The sequence below is a fragment of the Poecilia formosa genome, unplaced genomic scaffold, assembly GCF_000485575.1.
Source record: "Poecilia formosa unplaced genomic scaffold, Poecilia_formosa-5.1.2 Scaffold471, whole genome shotgun sequence".
Classification (NCBI taxonomy): Eukaryota; Metazoa; Chordata; class Actinopteri; order Cyprinodontiformes; family Poeciliidae; genus Poecilia; species Poecilia formosa.
The window spans coordinates 122,160-138,380 of record NW_006800410.1 but is presented as its reverse complement, the minus strand read 5'-3'; the positions used below and the strand labels follow the sequence as shown (position 1 = coordinate 138,380).

Sequence of the window (16,221 nt, the reverse complement as noted above, 5' to 3'; positions counted from 1 at the left end):
GAGAGAGAGAGAGAGAGAGAGAGAGAGAGAGAGAGAGAGAGCGCAGCAGTGGGGGGGGAGAAGGGAACTAATTTTTTTTTTTTTATGTGCGTTTGTGTAAACAAATGTGAGGGGGTTCAAAAACGTTTTATAATTAATATAAAAGCCCAATAAAAGAGGGAAAAGAAATTTCAATCTTAAGGCGATGTAAGAAATTCAAATTTAAATATGTAAGGCTTCCTGTGCTTACCTGTTACAAAGCATGTTAGGAAAAAATACTCTATTTAGATTCATATGACACTAAAATTCATTAAATTAATTTGTTTATATTTTTACATTATTTAACCTTTACTTCACCACGAAAATACCAGAGGTAAAAAAAAAAAATCTCTTTTGCAGAGAATCCATGTTAGACTGGCAGCAGCACGGAGGTTACAGAACATTCACAGCAAACACAGAAAAAGCTAACATTACGAAGCCTTCAGATTCACGCATTTCTGCATAAATTAGGATTATTCCAGCATAGGTTACTACTATTTTTTCCGTTTCTAAAATGTAATTACACACATTAAAGGCCTTCTAAATATTTTTTTCCTCCAACAAGACAAATAAGATCCAGAATGTTTACCAACGTTAACATCGCTAATGCTAATGCTAATGCTAATGCCAGCTTGCTAGCTTAATCTTTTCCAAGGACAGCAATCAGGAAGTCTAATTTCTCCTTCAGAACTGTCCTAGTCTGGTTCAGAAGGAGAACTGGAAGTAAATTACAGGCAATAAAACATTTCTTCGTGTACTTACTTGGACTCTTCGGGGTTTGTGCCGCTGAAACACTCTCGCCTTCAGCCGTTTCAAGATGGCGGCACCGCGTTTATTATTAATGGAGTGGAAGGAGGTTGGTGGAACAGCAGGTGTTACGCTAACTTCTGCTACCATCAGGGGGAGCTATCACTAAGCGCGACCGAAATACCAATTTTGTATGGTCTTTATACTAAAACAAAACTATTTTATGTAACTTTCTTCATCCTGCAGTTTAAAACCGACAGATAATTTTCGGTCTGATCAGCTGCATTTCAGTCAGGCATCCTGACAGCCTCCTCAAGGGTCACAACATCTGATGGTCACAAAGTTTGATGGAACACCAAATAAAAACTGGAGTTTCCCACTTCTGTTGGTTTATATGGAAATAAAAATAGTTTTTAGCTTAATCTCTAAGGCCTCATTTATGTTTGAATGGGAAAAAAATAACAGAAGTCAGGATTATGAATGTTTTGGTTAATAAATGCATATGTTATAATTGTGTACAGTATAGTAATAATGTTAATTTTGTTTTTTGTATGTATTTTAAATACTCCCTGGCCTTCTGTGTGACCTATATATGCTGCTGCTGCAGTTACACCTGAATTACCGCGCTGTGGGACATTAAGGACGTTTTCTGTTTGTTTTATCCGACTGCTGCAGGAAATCTTTGGCCCAAGATATCTAGTATCAAAAAAGCATTTTTGAATTGAAAAGAAAAAGTGCAACAACACTCAGGAGTTCATCTTTAATGTCACCAACAGTCTTGTTATCATGAATAAATATTTTAATAAAAATAAAAACCAAGAATAACATTTTAAAATATCCCATGCTGTATGAAACTGAAACTAAACATAAGCTAAAAAATATGAAAGAGGAAAGCATCATACTGTAAATGTGTTTTTCTGCTTGTTTGCAGCAGATTTCAGAAGGAGAAACATTCCCAGAGGTCCGACTCGGCTGCGATCCCTGGAGCCTGGAAGACGGAGCGACTGAGTTCTCCAGAACCGGGTCGACCGGAGTTCGGAGCAGAACTGCAGCGGTTCATCCAGCAGAGCCGCGTTCGGTCCAGAGTTCTGCTCGGCTCCATGGGAAACATGAACACGGAAAACAAAAACCTACAGGAAATAAACTGGTGGTCCAAACGTGTCACTTCCTGCTGACAAGAGAAGTCAGCGTAAGGCAGCCAATCAGAGTCCAGCTCTCAGGTCCGCCTCCTCTTGGCGCCTCCCGGACTCGCCGGGTTGGAAGACGACAGCAGTTTCTCTGTGGCTCGGCTCCTCTTCCTCTTCTCCGCCTCCTTCGCTCCTCCTCCTCCTCCTCCTCCTCCTGCTGCTGCTGCTTCACCTCCACCCTTCTCCTTGTCACGCTCCTTCTCTTTTTCCCGACTGCCGCTCGTTCGCTCCGACATCTTCATAGAAGAGTTACTTCCTGTGGGAGAAATGGGAAAACCGAGTTAGCATAGGAAAGGATGATCTGCAGAGACGTCCACATGTCCTGTCCCACTTCCTGTCCCTCACTACTGATAAACCTGCTCTGACGGAACGATCCGGTTAAGGATAATCACTAAAACATTCCTGATTCAGAGAAAATAAATGCAACAGGAAAACGCTGCAACTACAGATGAACCAAAAGTCCTCCGGATCACTAGGGGGAGTCGAAAAACAAATCATGTGAGAGCAGACCCTCAGAAAAGACGTCCAGGAGAAAGTTAGAGGAAGAAAGAAAAGCATCTTCCTTAATCTCACTGTCTTTTAAATTACAGAACAGCAGCATGTTTATGTTGGTAATACTTCCTGCTCCAGACTCCCCCTGGTGGTCGGGAGGACTTCTGTTAGGTGGAGCAAGTTTACAGTATTTTACATTTGCCGTTTGCGGCATTTCTGCTTTTGCTTCGATCTCCTGTGATTGCAGCATTTTGTCAGTAGTCTGTGGTTGCAACGTTTCGTCCGTAGGCATTGCATTTGGTCGAGGCGTTCTGTCCGTCTGTAGTCATGGCGTTCCTGCCGCAGTTGCAGCGTTTTATATGTAGTTCTAAAGTTCTGTCTGTATTAGCAGCATTTCATCTGTCGTCACAAGACTCGCAACAGTCACTGCAGTCTAGAGACGCCTGATAAAGCACATGTGGCTGAAAACAAAAGCAGGAGAGCTTGACCTTCTTCATGTGTAGCAGGAGGTTCTCTCTCCATCCTGAACTCCTCCTTGGTATCCTCCTCTGAGCCCAGCTTGCCTGCAAACACATCGAGATCATCGTTCATCACAACCGGAACATTCCCCCGCCGGGTCCACTGCCGAGGAAGACTCCTCAGGAGATGAGAGGAAGGACAAGATGGCAGAACAGGAAGAGGACCTTACCTCCTTTCACCTCCTGGATGATCTCCTCTGGCAGCGAGAAACTCTTCTCTGTGTTCGGAAACGGCAGGATCTCCGACTCGTGCTGCTCGACACACAGAACCGGTTCAGAGGAAAACACAGCAAGTGTGTGTTACTGTGTCTGTATGTCTGTGTGTGTGTGTATTATTGTGAGTGTGTGTGTGTATTACTGTGTGTGTGTGTATTACTGTGTGTGTGTATTACTGTGTGTGTGTATTACTGTGTGTGTGTATTACTGTGAGTGTGTGTGTGTGTGTGTGTGTATTACTGTGTGTGTGTATTACTGTGAGTGTGTGTATTACTCCATCTGTGTGCGTACCAGAGCCTGCATGTCGTACATGGTCCCCAGATGGTCCCAGATGACGGAGGAAGAAACCTGCCTGCCGATGTTCTGGCTGAATTTATCCCGGATGCAGATCATGTGGAAGTGGCGGTTCACTCCTGGAAACAGAACCGACCCGTCAGAACCAACAGAACCAACCTGTCAGATGAGTAATTGGATGGATGCCATATTATATATTTGTTTGGAATAAATTCTTAAAATATTTTTTTCTTCTCAAACTTATTTTGCATATTTATTCAGAAAATACAAAAATCAACTTCCAGATTTTTTTTACAGAGTCCGGAACCAACCAGCGACAAACTGGGATCAGACTGACCCAGTTTCTGCTTAAACTGGTCCCAGTATGTCTCGGATGTGGGTTGAACTGATCTGGGTCCGTCTAATGTTCGGGTTAAGCTGGTCTCGGACTGGTTCCGGTGCCAGTTTGGATTCACCAGGTCTCCAGTGGGAGCTGTTAGCACCAGAGCTAGCGTTAGCAGTCTTACCCACTGGTTTGTGCCCGATCATCGCGTGGAAAAGACACACCTCCACTTCGTGGCTCCAGACCACCGAGTCCTCCCCGGGAACCAGAGCCGAGTCCGGGGGCTTCTCCTCGGTCTGACTGAGGGTCACATCTGCCTCCCCCATCTTCAAAAACCAGATAAGAACCGAGTAAAACCGAAAGGCTTTCAAGCCGCGATAATCAGACCGGAACCGGAAGTAGGCAGCTGATTTTCAAAAATAAAAGCGACTTGGAGCGACCTTAAACTTTAGTTTTTAATCTTGACGGCTTTTCTATTTCTATTCAGACGTCGCTGATATGCTGAATAATTGTTTTGTTCTGACGGCCCAGATTTACGGAGCATTTTTAAATTTCCATGAATCAATGAAAATTATTTTTTGAAAATGCTCCATTTTCAGCGGAACTTTTAGCGCATCAAATGCGTTTTAAAGAGTCGCATACTCCTGACGCCTTTATACATTGGCATTTTCTGACAATTTTGTGCACAGGCAAGTGTTTGAACGGCTCAGTTAAAACAATTCAGACATCTACAAATATAATTCTGACTAATCATAAATATATATCTACATATATTCAACTGTAATTGCGGATTTTTGACCTTTCAAATGATGAATCCATTGATTTTCATCAAAAATATAAATTAAGAGATTTTGCTACTCAAACTGAATGCGGACATTTTTTAAATTACCGTTTAGGAAAATCAAAACAGTGTGTCCGGTGTCGTAGCCTGTTTTCTGTGTCACCTAGGTAACAACACCTAGACCAGGGGTGTCCAAAGTGCAGCACAGGGGCCATTTTTGTCTTTTGGATTGATTTTGTGTGGCCCTCCAACTGCAATTAAAAACATGATAGAAATTTGATCCATCCATCACAGACGGTTGATTTCATTTATCAGGGTGGAATTGTTACGAACATAAAAGTAAAAAAATAAATTAAATAAAAAAAAGTTTCTATAACAAGCAGAAACTTTTTCTGAAAAGCTGACTTTGTTGCATCCAAATGAGCTTTTAATAGAGTTTTTAAACTTGGCTAAATACAGCAACAATAAAAAAAGTGACCCAAGTATTGAAATAAAATTTGAAAATAAATTACAATATTTTTATTATATTTTTTTTTAAGTTTTGGATCAATGAATAACTTCCTTTTCCTACAAAAAATGAAATTAAGTGTGAAGCTCAGAGAAAGAGCTTCTCTGCAGGCCTGTCAGCAGGTCAAAGGTCACAGCGTAGCCTGTTTGGAAGAACCGTGGCGTCTACAGTTGTGATTTTAATGCAGTCAGAGAAGCAGACAGACAGAGTTGTGCTTCTCCAGTTTGTGACCAAACCACCAGAAGGTTTATTGCAAATCCAACAGACAGTTTGGGCCGAGAAGCGACTGCGCTCAGATACAGAGAAGAAGAAAAAGAAAAAACATCTCAGAGTTAAACTCTATGAAGGCTACTGAACTCCACGGAGCCGGATACAAGCAGGACTTTAGAACCGATCGGATTTACATCAAAATACAAAACTGTCAATAATAAAGCGTCAACCATCGATCACAACAGAAATATTAACGCAAAGCTGAGAATCTGCAGCTCAGAGGGTCAAATAAAGTCTTTCTAGACCTTTCCACATCACCTGATTTACATGTCAAAGCCTGGGCATGATGGGAAATGTAGTTCTGAGCAGTCCAGCAGTTTGAGCACCTCTGGACTCATTTCTACATGTTGTACAAAACTAAAGCTCTCCTTTAATGTTTACACTTATTCAACTTTCCTCAAATATTTTAAGATATGACAGAAAACTGCATCAGTAAATATTGTCCTTTATCTCCTGTCAACCAATCAGAACGAGGCTGAAATCCCCTGATTGGCTGACCTGACTCCTCCTCCTCCAGCCTGACAACCAATCAGATTTTAGAATGAGGGGGCGGGGTCGCTGCTTCCTGCAGCTGCAGAGAAGATCTAGGAGAAACTTTGATCCCTTAACCTTCCAAATAAAGTTCATTTTCACCCCTCATCTCAACAATCTGGTGATTTTCTGCATTTTTCTTCCTGTCTGAAAAAACAAAGTTCAAAAAGAAGAAAAAGAATGACTCAAAATGATAAAACTGACCCTTAAAATCTAATAAACACATCAGAGCTCAGACAGACTGAGTCACAGCCGTTTTACGTTAATGGGGGAAAAGCTGAAGTGATGATACAGAAATAAAAAGTTTGAATTGATTTCACCGCTCAGCTCTGACAGGAAACACCTGGATTCATCCAGATGTTTGGAGGAAAAGCTGTAAACATTCAGAAACATTAAAACTGTGACGTTTTTACAAGAACAAAGTGAAACTGAAGCAGGTAAAGGTGAGCGGACAGAAGCATGAAGCAGAGACGTGCTGAGGAAACTCCGGCTTAACGGCTTCCTGGTCCAGACACACAAGCCCCGCCCACTCGCCTGACCCCGCCCCCCAGCAGCTCTGCGCTCCAATGACTGCAGCTGTGACGAGAAGGAGGAGTCAGGCACCGAGCAGAAACAAAACTCCACCCCTCATGGTACCATAGAAGCTGTAACCATGGAGACCAGACACAAACACTTTGGCAACATAAGCCCCGCCCCTAAGGAAGGGGGGGGCTTATTAATGAAATGTAACAGGGTGGGAGGGTGGCAGCGACAAATACTATTGGTCCTTTTTCTTCTCAGGTTCTGATGACTCCTCTTTAGGCTCCGCCTCCTCAGATGACTCCTCGTACCTGCAGAGAGGGAGCCATGTTTGATTTTACTGTGTGTGATGTCAGAATGAAGCTGAAGGTTGATGTGGAACCATCAGAAACCAGTAAAGTCATGCTGTCAGATTTAACCAACTCCGTTCATAAAGCTTCATAAAAACTGTTTAGAGATCAGACCATCTGTTCCTCCTGGCTCTGCAACATTTCATTAAATATTCATAAACCACAGCTCCCTTTTTGATTTGATGGTGGGCTCACTTCCTAATGTGCTAATGTGCTAATAGCAGAGCTAATTTTTACCATGACGCTTTAGCATTTTTGCTAACTTTTAAAATATTTAGTGCACTTAGCTTAGCGTTAATTTACTTGGTTGTTTTGTAAACTCAGTTGAGTAAAGTTTGACATCTGTGTTGAAGCTTTAGTCATCAATTGTTTATGTTGATGCTCTTATTTTGAAGTGTGTTTACACAGCAGTTCAGTTTTCTCTCCCATTTTTAAATGGAACTGAGCAAGAGGCAAGTAAGAACGAGGAGAAAAGAGGAAACGACTCAGGAACAAACAGCCAGGGGCGTTAACACTTAACTAATCAGTGCCATTTCGCAGGTTTTTATCGCTGACAACTGTTAACACAGACAAGAGCGACAGTGAGCGCCACCGCCGACCAGCAGTTGCCGTTACCGCGTCAACCAGCCGTTGGCTCACTGTGTTCTATACGCCCACTGGTGGCGAGCTGCTGTAACTACAGTTTAATGCCTCCCTGTCCGAATAGAAGTGCAGCTTAAAAATAGTTTCTATAATCAAACAGAAGTCTCCAATTAAAGTAAGAAAAGGCAGAAGGCGTCCATTCTATATGAATTATTTTTTAGCTTTTTTGAAGGATCTCCTCCCATTCTCCCCCTGTGATGCGGTGCAGCAGATTGTTTACTTTGTACCCAGAATGCATTGCTGTAGTTCTACAGTAAACAGTTGAAAATCTCCTGACGTCCAACTGCTTTCTGAATGAACGTTAATTTGACTGAATTAGCAACAGAGCTAGCAAAACTTAGCAACTAGAAAACAAAGTTTTGTTTTGATGAAGTGTAAACCACACAGGAAGATGTGTAATGACAGATTTGATCCAGATGAGGGCGATATAGCACATGTATCACAGTTGGCATCAACATGTTTGAAGTTGATGCCAAAGCATTAGCTTCGGCTAAATACCAAAAACGTTCTGTTGGTTCTGGTTTAGGATCCAAAACTCTCCGTTTTTAAACTTCATCCCTAAACGTTTGATGGCGAGACTGAAACGTTTGGACTTCTGATCCCGTCTGAGTAAACCGGGTCCGTTTTGATCCTGGAGGACTAATGAACGGGCGTTCTACCTGCCCAGGGGTCAGAGAGGCGGGGCATTAAGGGCAGGGGGCGGGGCTTAGCTCCTACATGGAGGTGGGCAGAACACGGCAGTGTCGGGGGGAGGAGCCGGTTGCCATGGTTTCCATGGATGCAGCCAGGCTTGCAGGAGAGCCGCTGACAGTCGGGAAGGAAGTGATGCGTGGAGAGGCAGGAAGGACTTCCTCTGATGACTCGTAGCTATGGCGATGGGGAGGATGAAATGAAGAGGTGAGGATGAGGAACAGAAGAGAAGAAGAATGTAAGATTTTTATCTTAAACTGCAAATTAATCAGAGTGAGGATGAGGATGATTAAGTGAGGAAGAGCAAACAGGAAAGAAAAGGAAAGATGGCAGCTGGATCTTCTACTCCTGAGTCCTGACCCGAAACATCAGCCTCATCGTCCAATCAGAATCCAGAAAACATCCAGACAGTCTAGCAGGAGGCGCTCCACCAGCCCAAACATGGCGGAACCGTCTGTCCAGCTCAGACCCAGACGTGACAGTTTGAGCAACAGAAGTAGAACCAGAACCTCTGGGTTTCATCTGCAGGATTAAGGATCAGAAGAACCAGAGACCCGTCCAGGTTGGACCAGATGGACGGACAGACAGACGGATTTCGTCTGACTATGGATGGACAGTCCATAGCAGAGGTCTCACTCCAGCGGCCTGCAGGACGATGTCTGGTGGCCCCACCGTGATATGAAAGTATATTAGTGCGACCCACAGGGTGAGCGGACCTCTGAAGGAAGTCCCGCCCACCGTTCCTCTCATGGCTGACATTCGGTGCTAGGCTAAGCTACACTGACTTCATGCACACGACGCTTGTTAACAACAGAGCGGTGGATGATGGACCGGTCCGGTACCAGTTTCCTTCCCTGCAGTCGCCATTCCGGTTCTTTCTACCATTAATGCCACGATCAAACGCAGAGAAAGGCGACCGGCTGCTCGTCATCCGCCGCCTGTTTGACAAGTAGAAGCGGTGATGACGTCACGCGTCGAGACGTTCTCCATACGTTGCCAGCAGTATGGCAAGCCGTTTTAACATAAATTTGGTTTTATCTGACTATCCGTAATTACATTCCAGATATCTAAAAATGCATTTTGACTAGACAAACTACATTTTGACTATCCGGAATGGTAATTTAAGATATCTGTATTTACATTTTGACTAGTAAGAATAATAATTCAAGATTTCTTCAATTACATTTTGACGAGTCAAAATTCCTTTCAAGATATTTCAAATGACGTCACTGGATCTGTCATTTGACGGGACACATAACTGTAATTACGATTTAAGATATCTTCAACGCAATTATGACTAGTCAGAATTACAATTTTAGATCTCTGAATTAAGAATGACGTGGAAGACCCTTTGTGGTGTCCAAACAGTTGCCTGCAGGATTTTATGTTTCCTGCACAAAATTGTCAGTAAATGCCACAAATTAGAAAGAGCTCGACAATGTTGGAAATGCAGAGATAGAAAAACTTCATAAACTATAAGACTGCTTCTGATATCTGCAAAGAATTTCCTGTTTATTCATTTCTGATGAACCGAATGCACTTAAAACAGCTTTGAAAAGCTGAAATTGTTTTTGTCAAACCATTTTCAACATGAAAGTGGCGCATTTTCAAACAACTTTTTTCGTTTTCTCTATTTATCATTGTTTTATTAAACTTTCAAATTGCTACGCAAGTAAGGGACGTTTTGACTAGACAGAAAACCAATTCAAGATATCAATAATGTCATTCTGACTAGTCTTAAATAGAAAAGCTGTGTAATTCAAGATCTCTAATTCATTTAGAGATATCTTAAAAAATAATTCTGACTAGTCAAAGTTACAATTCAAGATATCTTTAATTTTCACAAGTCAAAACTTCATTTCTCCTATCCAAAAATACATTTAAGATATCTTGAATTATGGAGTCATTAGAGATATCTTCAATTAGAATTATGACCAGTCATAATTTAATTGTAGATATCTGAAATGTGTATTTCATATAGTCAGTAATTCATTGTAGACATCTTGAATTGAAGTCTCTAAAATAGTCAATGGTAAATCTGACGTCATTTTGACTAGTCAGAATGTAATTAGAGATATCTTAAATCGCTAAAACGTTTAGTCACAAAACAATTTGAGATATCTGGAATGTAAGGGCGGTAAAACAGAATTTATGTTACAACGGCTTGCCATACTAGCTGGCTAAAGACTTTTATGAAACGTAGAACAAGAGCGACGCCAAGCGGAATAAACTAAACTTTGTCTCACCCTCATCATGTCTTTGTCAAGCCAAAGCCTGCAGTTCATGTGTTGGATAAATAATGAAATGCTGATGACATTTTAAAAATGAATCCTTCATGCAGCCCAGCCTCACCCAGACTCTGCCTCCAGTGGCCCCTGGGTAAATCGAGTTTGAGGCCCCGGGCCTATAGAGACGGTTCTGAAGCTCTTGAACCGTTTCTGGATTTTATTTTTCTACCATTTAATGTTTTTATTTCAGCTCATTTTTATTGTTGATTATTAACAATATTTAGTTTTTAAAATGTGAAACCAGAAATGACCTTTGACCCGACGTATGGACAGATTGATGCAGGTTTATTTTCCTCATCGGAAGATCAACCGTCAGTACCTGGCGGTTGCCATGGTTACTCACCTGAACATCTCGGTGAGCTCGCCCTTGCAGAGCGCCACGACGACGGGGAAACCGACGCAGGCGGGGACGAGGTAGAGCAGGGCGGGCTGCAGAGAGAGAGAGAGAGTCAGGAACCCGGTTCCACTGACCCGGTCCGATTCCGTGGTTCTGATAAAGCTTCCCGGACATCAGACGTCTGGCCCCGCCTCCTACCTGTGCGTGTTTGAAGGTGTGCATGACGAAGATGGTGAGGCCCAGACCGAAGATGTAGGCCAGGAAGCTGGAGTAGAAGTACGTCCTGCTGTTCTTCTTCAGGCTGTGGACAGACAGACGGAGACATGAGGACACGAGGACGGGTCGGGACAGGTGAGCGGAGACGCCGCGGAGGGAGAGCGGGCGGCGCCGGGCGCTACCTGACGTCGAAGCGCAGCAGCAGGGCGATGAAGATGCCCGGGATGACGATGTCTCCCAGTCCCAGCATGGCGAAGTTACTGGCCTCCAGTCCTTTCTCCAGTAAGTCCTGAGGAAACACCACTGGGAGACAGAGACTCGGGTCAGAACCAGAGCCGCAGGAAGCAGGAAGTGCTCTGAAACGTCGACTCACGTTTGATCGGTGCCTCGAACGACTTGGCCACCGTTACCATGACGTTGGTCCCAAACACCTGGAGACAATATTTACTAAATATTGTGTTTATTGTAATTTTCCTTAAATGTATTTTTATTCGGAATTTTACATTTTTAAAATTATTTTTAAATAATTTGTAATTAACGTAATTTTATTTAGAATTATTACGTAAATAAAAGTACAATAAACATATTTTCTTAATATTTTTATAATCCTATTTGACATCTTACTAAAAAATGTTAATTATTGAATTTCTCCAAATATCTTCCTGGTCTGAACACATCTTTACATCCTGTGGTGCGTTCACTGACCTTCAGTAAATCAGAGACTCAGAGTGAGAGCTGCTTCTTTGCACAGCATTAAATTAATCTTTAATCTGTTTTATTGAATTAACATTTAAAAAGTTGAATCGTCTTAATGCAAAAATCATTTCTACAACGCAAAGAAAAAAAATGGTGTATTTTTATTTTGAAAAGCACACACCACTTCCTGTACCATGTAAGTAGGATTCTCACCCAGAAGACGTCGTAGATGAACAGCCCCCCCAGCAGGATGCAGCCGGTACTGACGTTGTTCAGGTGCAGCAGCTCCACCCCATTCAGCGCGAACGCCAGGCCAAACACGTTATTGGCTATCCAGTGCTGTTATGTCACAGAAACAAGCGCTGTGATTGGCTGAGAGCGCAGCAGGCGAACAGTGGGACGGTGAGTTTACCTTTTTGAGCAGGTACCAAACCCCGACCACGCTGCTGAGGACCAGACACACCAGGTTCTTGGTGTCAAACTCATAATTCACTATTTCTGGAGGCAGAAAGAGAATCTGTCACATTTTGCTGGAAGAACGTTGATTAAAAAAATAACAGAAAATACAGCAACTTCCTGAAACTCCTGAAGCCGAACTGACGGATCAGAACCATCAGAACCGCCTGCAGCCGTTTAACAGAAACTTCTCTGGGTTATTTCACCGTCAAACTCTAAACATCTAATTTATCAACCGTAGTGCAGGTGATACTGGGAGGTCCGATTCAACCTTCATCAAACGGTCTGGAGGTGTTCAGACCACAGGATTGGCGGTTCTGGAACACCTGAACCGCAGACCTGGTTCTGTCCGGTGATCCGATGGTCTCACCTTCTTTGGACTCTCCAGAGCCCTGGGTGAACAGCAGCTGGTACTGCTTGTTGGGGAACGACTCTGGGAAGATTCTGGCCATGGCAGGACTGGAAGACAGACACGGAATTAGACGGGGAGGCAGCAGCGCTGGTGGACCCGATCCCGGTTCTGACGGTACCTCATGGTGTGGGACAGAGCCAGGACGCCCAGGACGAAGAAGTACACGGACAGCAGCAGGTTGATGTATTCCTGGGAGAACACCTGCAGGACGGAGCGTGCTCAGTGAGAACCGGCCGACCCGGCAGCCGAGCAGAACCGAGAGGTCCGAACTCACCTTGAAGAAGAGGTAGAGTCCGAACAGCGTGCAGCTGGCGATGATGGGGAACCGGGCCGCGTCCCGGCTGGTGATGGTCTCCGGGGCGTCGGCAGAGTTCTGGGAGGAACACGGACAGGATGATGGTCTGAGCAGAACCGGATCAGAACCAGATCAGAACCCAGCAGCTGCAGGACTGGAGTCCTTCAGCTGGATCTGGACCGTGTGCACCGTTAGAACACGGACATGAATCCAGAACCTGTAGACGGATGTGGAGTTCTGGCTCCTGGGTGACCTCTGACCTCACGGAGGATTCGAGTTCGGATCCGGCTATGTTCTGATAGCGGGAGGAGGGATTCATCAGAACCATCTGCTCTCAGCTGGGTCTCAGAACCCGCTGTGGATCCAAAGGCAAAGAACGGTTGGTTCTGAAAAACCCGGTGAGACACTCGGGCCCGGCGCCGGCCGGGGAGTTCAGGACAAACAGAACCAGGCAGAACAACATGCCTCAGTCCAGAACCCACAGCAGAACACGTCAGCCAGTGTTAGAACACAACAGAACCACCACAGTGGACCGTTAGCTTCAAACAGAACCGGTTCTGGATCCATGGCGGTTCTGATCCACATGCAGACCAGAGAGGACGATGACGGAACATCTAGAACCCGGCCAACCGCTGGGCCGGAACCACCTGGTACCGAGACGCAGCTGGAGTCCAACATGGCTGCCAGGCGTTTCAGGAACTAGCTTAGCATAAACCGACTCTTCTTCTGCTACTTCCTCATTTAATATTGGGTTTTATTTTGAAGGACACTTCCTGTTTACGCTGTCGGCAGCCATGTTGGAAGCTACTGGGTCACACTTCCTGCTGAACAGAGCGGTTCCGGTTCTTTCAGTCTTGCTCCAGAACCAGCGGCTCATCTCATCCCTGATCCAGCATGAAGACGGAATGGGTTCCAGAATCTTCAGAACCTGATCCAATCCACCAGAACCAGAGTGGCCTCATCAGAACCCAGTCCAGTTCTACAGAGATGATCCAATTATCTGGTTCTGGTGTTTAAACAGCAGCTTCTGTAAGCCTCCCTGGTCCAACCTGGACCCAGTGGAGCAGAACCACCGGAACCACCAGAACCTGACCACATCCTGGAGCAATAAGTCAGCCGTTTGGTTCGGCCGGGTCAGAACAGTTACACACCAGTCTGTCCTACTGGGTCGTGGTTCTGACCCAGAAATGGAACCACGACCAGAACTAGAACTGGGTCTGAACCAGAACTGGGTCGTGGTTCTGACCCAGTAGAACGTCAGACAGGTTCATGTTGTGTTTGTGCTGGAACAACAAAGCGGTTCGGTTCTGATACTCACTCTGAACCCAGAGTCGTACCCACCGTCTCCGAGCTCCTACAGACGGAGGCAGAGACAAGATGGCGGACAGACAGACAGAGAGAGAGGTCAGAGGTCAAGTTGCAGACTGACAGGAGCCTGGAAGATCAGCTCCTTAAGAGAAACAGGTGATGAACATTAACGAGTTAACAAGCAGGAAGGAAGTCATGTGACACCAACAGCACAGCTGTCCAATCAGCTCCCTGGAAGCTGGGAGCCAATCAGAAACACAGAGGGAGGAGCTTCATTTGGTTTACAAACAATAGATGAGCATCCAACCATCCATCCAACTGTCCATCTATCCATACATTCAACCATTTACTCATCCATCCAACCATCCATTTTGGACTTCTCCACTCTTGCATCCCAGAGGTCAGAGGTCAGGAGGAAACCCGTCCATCCATCTCCAGGTTCCTGGAGGATCTCTTGATGTTTCCAGACTGAACTGGGTCTTCAGTTCCTCCAGGAAGTTCTGGTTCTTCCTCAGGCCTCCTCCAACCAGTTCACAAACTTTCACCATATTTAATAACTCATTTTAAAAACTCGCTGCAGTTTCAGAACCAACTCCAGTTCTGATCCAGATGAGGCTCACCAGCTGAGAAACAGTCCAGCTGGAGGCCATTAAGCAACACCCCACAGTATGATGCTGCCACCACCACCCAGTCCTGATGAACTGGGACGAACTCCAAGCACCAAGAAGACAGCAAGGGGTCAGCACGGGTCAGGATCTGGATCAAGGTTCTGCTGAGTCCAACCCTGAGACGAACCTGCCGTCACCTGGCTGCAGGTGAACATCTGGAGTGAACACCTGCTCTAACGGAATCCGGCCGATCATTTTATTCCCTTTAACAACATTTTATCTCCGTTCCGTGATGATCTATGAGCCGCTGCCCCTTCAAAGACTGAAGCCAATAAACAGTCAGAGCGCAGTTAGCAGGGGATGCTAAACGGCGGAGCTAGCGGTTCAACCCCACCCCGGTCCCCCCAGAACCAGCCGGTTCGGATCGCTGCTTACCTTGGACTTGGAGCAGGTGACGGACCGCAGGGCTCCGAAGAAGATGGGCAGCAGGGCCATGACCACCAGGCTGCCGTAGGCCAGCGCCGTTCCCTCCGGGGTGGCCACGAATTTAGCCGTGGCGTTCAGCACCTCGGTCCCGTTGGAGTCGGTGGCGTTCGGGACGGCCGCGGGAACGGGTTCTGCCATGGCGGTTCCGGATGGAGGTTCTACAGGGGAGCTGCTAAGGATGCGGCGGGAACTGACAGGCGGAGACAAGAGGGATCTGGCGCTGCGGGAGGCTCATTCATCTACCGGAGCAGCCGAAACCTCAGTAAGGCCACGTTTCCTAAAGCAGAGAGGGGCGGAGGACAGCAGAGGGCTCACTCTGATGCGTTTCTAGCGTCTCTAAGGCCACGTTTCCTAAAGCAGACCCCAGAGAGGGGCGGAACTGAGGAGAGGGCTCACTCTGATGTGTTTCCTGAAGCAAGATAGTTCACTGTGGTAGTGTGGATTATTTTTTTTTTTTTTTGTTACCGTTTAAAGTCACCTACTGGTGTGGAGTGTGACTCAAAATATCTATTGTTTAATCTACATATATGATCAGTTTTCAAATTTTATTGATCATCAAAAAAAAATTTAAAAATGTGAAAAGTTTTACCCTCTGACTCTCCCTGTAATATATATTAAATTAAATATTTTATAAACGTAGTATATCCCTCCAATTCTGCACTCTTGTTTCCTGAAGCGAACCAGAGGGCTCACTCTGATGCGTTTCCTGAGTTTCAGTAAGGCCACGTTACCTAAAGCAGAGAAAGGCGGAGGAAAGAAGATGGCTCACTCTGATGTGTTTCCCGAGGCAGCAGAAAAAGTAGACGGAGGATTATTCTACCTCCTAATTTTAATAAGCAACATTTTCTAATACAAAAAGATGAAGCGACTAGAGGTCTCACTCTGCTTTGTTTCCAGAGTTTGGCTAAATGTCATCCATCCATTTTCTGTCCACCCTTGTCCCTAGTGGGGTCTGGAGGGTTGCTGTTGTCCAGCGGCGGATCTAGAAAAATATTTATGGGGTGGCAAGAGAGGGGCAGAAATTTTTTCAGGGG

The 16,221-nt window shown here is 45.0% G+C and overlaps 2 protein-coding genes across 5 annotated transcripts; both read right to left on the bottom strand.

Annotated features, from left to right (window-relative positions):
* Positions 1-1,510: 1,510 nt before the first annotated feature.
* mrgbp (MRG/MORF4L binding protein) lies at positions 1,511-4,772 on the bottom strand. Its single transcript, XM_007578210.2, has 5 exons — positions 3,979-4,772; positions 3,470-3,591; positions 3,133-3,214; positions 2,933-3,007; positions 1,511-2,208 (listed from the first exon to the last, which is right to left on the bottom strand). Exons 1-5 carry the CDS (start codon positions 4,118-4,120, stop codon positions 1,982-1,984), a joined length of 648 nt encoding a protein of 215 aa, XP_007578272.1. The 5' UTR covers positions 4,121-4,772; the 3' UTR covers positions 1,511-1,981.
* Positions 4,773-5,292: 520 nt separating this feature from the next.
* Positions 5,293-15,766, bottom strand: hm13 (histocompatibility (minor) 13). Of its 4 annotated transcripts, XM_016664166.1 has the most exons (13): positions 15,137-15,766; positions 14,104-14,139; positions 12,765-12,863; positions 12,609-12,691; positions 12,449-12,537; positions 12,035-12,120; positions 11,836-11,961; positions 11,300-11,357; positions 11,109-11,229; positions 10,909-11,011; positions 10,717-10,802; positions 8,113-8,262; positions 5,293-6,714 (listed from the first exon to the last, which is right to left on the bottom strand). In XM_016664166.1, the coding sequence occupies exons 1-13, from the start codon at positions 15,323-15,325 to the stop codon at positions 6,642-6,644; spliced, it is 1,299 nt and encodes a 432-aa protein (XP_016519652.1). In that variant the 5' UTR covers positions 15,326-15,766; the 3' UTR covers positions 5,293-6,641. The 4 variants fall into 4 exon arrangements, with proteins under 4 accessions (XP_016519652.1, XP_016519653.1, XP_016519654.1 ...); XM_016664167.1 differs by lacking the exon at positions 14,104-14,139 and having other exon boundaries at positions 15,137-15,762; XM_016664168.1 differs by lacking the exon at positions 8,113-8,262 and having other exon boundaries at positions 15,137-15,756.
* Between the last annotated feature and the right edge of the window lie 455 nt (positions 15,767-16,221).